General features: G+C 25.8%; 1 protein-coding gene across 1 annotated transcript in view; it reads left to right on the top strand.

Annotated features, from left to right (window-relative positions):
- LOC141340204 (uncharacterized) overlaps positions 1 to 6,268 on the top strand; it is a 152,585-nt gene extending 146,317 nt beyond the window's left edge. Inside the window, exons 36-39 of the mRNA XM_073845130.1 lie at positions 2,863 to 3,116; positions 3,224 to 3,449; positions 5,082 to 5,273; positions 5,489 to 6,268. Of these exons, the coding sequence (XP_073701231.1) occupies positions 2,863 to 3,116; positions 3,224 to 3,449; positions 5,082 to 5,273; positions 5,489 to 5,496 (680 nt within the window). The 3' untranslated portion in view covers positions 5,497 to 6,268. The remainder of the gene's footprint in view (positions 1 to 2,862; positions 3,117 to 3,223; positions 3,450 to 5,081; positions 5,274 to 5,488) is intronic.

Genomic DNA, 6,268 nt, shown 5'->3' with positions numbered 1-6,268 from the left:
ATATAATAAAAATAATACAATAATGTTATACCAAGTATTTTAAAAATGTTTCTTGCAAGAATTAAAATACAGCAAAAGGTAATTTAAAAAAATAATAAAACAGTTTGAAATGTATAGTATAATATCATTTTATATAATTATAATATATCATTTTTATACAAACAAATGTTGACAGTACTAAATATTTTATAATGTAAATTCTAAAATTATATGAATATGTTGTACATTTTCACCAAGTATTTAAAAACTGTTTTATGGAAGAATTAAAATACATCAAAAGTTAATTAAAACATTATAATATAAATTCTAAAATTATATGACTATGTTGTACATTTTCACCAAGTATTTAAAAAATGTTCTATGCAAGAATTAAAATACAGCAAAAGTTAGTTTAAAAATGTACCTAGTTAAAATAATATAATAATATTATATACATTTTGACATTAAATACTGACAATATGCTTAAAGGGTATTAAAAATGTTATTTTTGCAATATAAAATAATAATACAACTGTTTAAAATAATAATATATATATAATATATCATTAAATATGTCTTATAATTTGTATACTATAATATATATTTTTTATACAAATGTTGTTATAAAACATAAATATCAGAGATGCGTGGGTCAATGTATAAACAACCCGAACCCGACCGACGTTTAAAAAAAAAAAAAAAAAAAAAATATTGTACCCGACCCGCATGTTTCATATTTGCGACTGACAGCAGCGATTATATACAGCTATGCGGTGGAGATGCGTTCACTGTCAAACATCATTCGCCATTAATTAGGTATTTTGTCAAAAGAAATGTTCTTGATTACAAGAAAAATACAGATTGTTCTTGTTGTGATTTATTTTGTCTTTCCTTTATACAGATTTAAATAGTTTCATTTTCGAAGTACTCTAAATTATGTCAGTGATTCTCCGATGTTAAATATGATCAAGAATTATTTTATTTCGATCAACAGTGTAATAAAAGATTAGCCTATAGCCCTAAATATATATAGACTACAAGCTAATTACTTTTTTCTTAACTTTTAACTTCTTCTTAAAATTATCAAGAATATTAAATCAACTTAATAGGCTAGGTTAATGAATTTTCTTATACAAAACATTACGAATGCACTTCAAAACGAAGTTTTCATATATAAATTCAGGAATCACGAATATGACAAAATAATATTATTTTATATATATATTAATTGTATAGCTATAATAGTTGTATCAAATGAATAAGGAAATTATAGTGCCTTGAATTTATTAAGTAATATTTAATTTTGTTCGTTTCGCTCTCTGGAAATGTAAAGAAAAAATACAGTTTTTACTTGGAATTCGTTTTTAAATCCCTGGTTTTAAACAAGCATATACATGAGATAATTTATATATTATTGCTTGAATAAACGTTTACAAATAGTGCTAGCAATTTTATAATTAAAGAAATTAAACAGACCTAGGCATTTGAAAAGACATAGTGAAATGTGTCTAATAATTCCAAAAAGAAAGAGAAGCATTGGACATAATCAAAATATTCGAGACATTTATTAGGAATACCATTTTCTTAACAGTTAAGATGCTGCATGTGTTTATCCAGTCTAATCGAAGTGTGCGTCTCTCCCCGACTTTCCCAACAAAAATCCCACCCCCTCTCAGAAAATACATAAAGCTTACATTACTGAGCTATATGCGTTTAAAAGTAGCCTATTAAAATGGTACAATGGCATTGCTCAGTTCAACGTGTTGGAAATCGGGCATTTTGTCCCGCGTCAGCATTTATTCAACAGTTAATAACACTCAACATTCAAAAGGTATTCAGCCAGTAAAGTGTGGGTCTATGTATTTCATAGAAAATTGCGTCTAGTACTATTTAAATTACAAAGGTTTAATTGGCATCTTTATTTCAAACGACCCGACCGACCGCGACCCGAATATCATTAAAAATATTTTTATCACCGCGGGTGATTTTGGATCAACCTGCGCATCACTGATAAATATTGACTAAATTATAATTGACAAATTATATTTCCAATATGAAAAGTAATACAAAATTAAATATACATTTTACACAAAAGCTGTTATAAAACATAAATATTGACTATATTGAATATTACTAATAGGCTAAATATATATACTTAATAATATAAAATAATAAGTAATACAATTGTTTTAAAAATATTACATTTTTTACACAAAGATTATAAAATATTAACATTGACAATATTGAAAAATATTAGAAAAAATATTTCTAATATATAAAGTATGACAAATATTTTTTTTTATACAAAAGCTGATTATTAAATGGCAATTAATGGCAAAACCATTATTAATTATTTGAAAAATGTCTAAAACAACAATTAAAATACAGCTAGTTATCATTAAATCATTTAAATAATTTTAATAATAAAATTAAAGGCATGTTTTCTGCACATACACTAATATAACAATACATAGTAATATATACCTACATATGAACAATTCAGTAAATAAAAAAATGCCAGCCAATGTCATGAGTATGTTTGAGTTCTGAATTGATTCATTGAAATTGACAATTTGAACAGATTCACTCAAATGAATCAATTTTACCAATTTAACTGTATTTTTCCGACTAAACTTAAATCAGAGACGCTATTTAAAAATCTTTAAACAAGTCTCATCATTTTAATGATACACTCTTCACAACTTAAGGCCAAATATATATATATATATTTTTTTTTTTTTATGAAAAATAGTAACAATGTTGCTTAAGCTTGTATCACCAGCAAAATCATAATGAATAATCCGAACTTCAAAGATTACTTTTAAAATGTGAAGTTGGAGCTATCTAATTGCATCTTGCTCTGTGTTTGGTCTCCTTCTGCAGCTCTGGAGTCTAAACTGGTTAGTCAGTTCTGTGAGGATGAAAATGGGGCACTTTACTTCAACCGAATTACCAACGGCTTGAACGGAAACAACAGATATGGCTACAGTAATGGCCAAGTGGACATTTCCTCATACGGGAATAATGTTTATGGAAGCAGATTTCAGGAGATTGCACTGGACAGATCACAGAGTCACACCAGAAACAGAGGACCCAGCATACCTCTGCCCATCAATCCCGGCCCTCTTAAAACACAGGTCAACTAACACAACTAACTTATTGTGAATTTCTTTTGCACACTAGACTAACGCAGATTGATTTGAATTAGGCTGCTGTCTGATTTTGTGTTGTTGCTCCTGTGCAGGTGGAGAATGACTATGAGGGTGAAGATCTAGACATTAAGACACAAACTCAAGGTGGAGGAACTATTGCTGTTGTCAATAAAACTGTCCAACCTGTACAGCCAGGAACATCTTCATCGTCATCATCATCCTCCTCCTCCTCTTCATCATCAGTATCATCTTCATCAGTGTCAACACATTCTACTTCAGTGAATGTGAATGCAAAGCCTCGTCCTGTAGTGATAAAAGGTATGTTTTTGTACAGTTGTTATATGTAATATTGACGAATATTGAATATTGTCAATAGTATGAAAATATTATATTACAAATGATTAAATGTTACTAATCAAATGTATATAATATACAATTTACATAATAAAAAATAATAAAATATATATGTGGTAAAACATAAATGCTTTATACTATAAAATCAATAATAATAGTTGTGAATAAAATATAATACTTTTTATACATAAAACATAAATGTTGACAGTACGGAATATTACCAGTAGGCTGAAATATATAGTAACATTTATATTTTATAATATAAAATAGTTAAATTATATTAAGTAATATTATATAATAATAGTATGTTTTTTATAATAGCCATTGTTGCCAATTATTTTGAAAATGTTTAATGCAAGAATTAAAATACAGCACGTTAGTTTAAAAAAAGTAAAAAAAAAAATAAAATAAAAAAAAAATAAAAAAAACATTTTTTAAAACAGTATTAATATTTTATTATTTATATTATTATTATATTATATTTTTTATAATATAAAACAGTTGATAAAACTTACATTATGTAATAATATAATATAACATAATAGATTTTTTCCAAACATAAAACATAAATATTGACAATATTGAATTTTATTAATTAGCTGAATATATATAAAATTATATTTTATATTTATATTTTTTATATTATATTATATAAAATTATCTTTATTAAAAGATAATAGTTATATTAAATATAATGTTTTTATAACAGTCATTGTTATTTATTTGGAAAATGCATAATACAATAATTAAAATAATTATTGACAATAAAATGAATATTGTGAATAGGCTGAAAATGCTACAAAAATTTTACAAATATACTACAAATATTTCTATCATATAAAATAGTTATAAATATCTAATATAATATAATATAATAAAACATAATATAACAAACTTAATATAATATAGTTATTTTCTTTAAACATAAATGTTGACAATACTGAATATTACCACCAATCGGGTGAAAAATATAATAAAAATTATATTTTATAATATAAAAGAATACAATTTATATTAAACATGTACAGCCATTGTCACCAAGTATTTTAAAAATGTTTAATGCAAGTAAGCAAGTTAAAATGATAAATAATAATATAACATAAACATTGACATTTGAAAATTGCAAATAGTCTGAAAATGTATTGAAATTGTATTTTATAAATGTATAAATTAATATGAATGTGTAATTATAACATTTTAAATTTAATAGTTTATATAATATAATATATAAAACAATTATTTACAATATTGAAAAATAATACAATTATATAATTAATTATAATTAAGTAATGAATAATAAAATATATTTATAAACAAAAGCTGTTATAAAACATAAATATTGCCAATATTGAATATTACCAATAGGCTAAAAAAATTATATTTTATACTAAAAAATTATAAACTTGTTTCAAATACATTACAGTATACGTACATATAATATTAATTTTGTATACAAAAATGTATTGACAGTCTTGAAAAAAATTGCTAATTATATTTTTATAATATTAATACAAAACTTTTTTATTTTAAAAAAGTTGTTTTTATTTTCTGAAAGTGTTTAGTGATATTACTTTCTCTTATTCTGTGGTGCATCAGAATCAGCTCCTCTGGATCCTCGGTGTTTGCTCAGTCTGAGTCAGGGCTCCTGTAGAGACTACATCATTCGCTGGTACTACGACAAACAGGCAAACGCTTGTGCTCAGTTCTGGTACGGAGGCTGTCAGGGCAATGAGAACCGCTTCCAGACAGAAGAAGACTGCAAGAAGACGTGTGTCCTCACCGCCACAGGTATTATTCACTCCTACAGACATGAATGAAGAGTTAATACAAGATAAGCTTTTAAGATAAATAAATATTACAATAAACATAAAATTATAGAGTAGTTAGCCTAGGTAGTTTTTGCATACATTTTTGAGAACATTATATCATACATACTAAACTTTCCTTCAAAATGTGACAGGATTTGCATTTTTTAGTAACTTTTTCTGCCTTTGTTTTTATAGCAGGGTAAACTGGATGAAGATCTACACTGAACCCCAACAAATGATGGTGTACTGCAACGACAGATGCCACAACGGTCACTTCTTTTTTTATAATATCACAAAACTGTTCCCTAACATTGCTCAGTATCTGGAGAAAATGTTTATGCAGAGCCCCTAAATAAGTCCAAAAAGATTTTACAAGCAAGTACCTGCTAAAGTGAAACACAGCTGTTATTATGAAGTTTAAAAAGCCATTTATTCATATGCAAAACACACATTTCCTATGTTTCTCGGTATGCACTGAGAATCTGTGCACTGCTCTACATGTGACAGTTGTGACATGCAGAAATTTTATTCACTTGGAATTGATTATGTTTATGTGATTATTGATTATGAATATGTTTTGTTTTATTTAAAATTTATATACAATTTGTGACTTGAGTAAAGCCACAGACAGATTTAGTAGGTTGCAGAAATGTCATAAATGATGTCTTAGGGATTTTATGGGGGTATTGTCATTTTGTAGGGAATAAAACAAACAAATCAAGTAGTTAAGTCACTAAGTCGTAATAATTTAAATTTAATTATGATTTTCCAAAAGGAAGACATTTTGTATATATTCATTTTCATGTGTCAAAATAGTTTCGCATTCCTGAATTTTGTATTCAAAACAATGTTTGCCATTTTTAATAAACCAGCCGTTATTGAATTGTAGACATGAATATTTTGACTGTTTTATACAAATGATATTTTTGAAGGTGTTCTTTTGTGGAAATATTGAATAAAATGTTTGGTTAATAA

Source organism: Garra rufa, chromosome 8, assembly GCF_049309525.1.
Source record: "Garra rufa chromosome 8, GarRuf1.0, whole genome shotgun sequence".
NCBI lineage: Eukaryota > Metazoa > Chordata > Actinopteri > Cypriniformes > Cyprinidae > Garra > Garra rufa.
The sequence above is the reverse complement of the archived record's forward strand: the minus strand, read 5'-3'. Positions and strand labels throughout refer to the sequence as shown.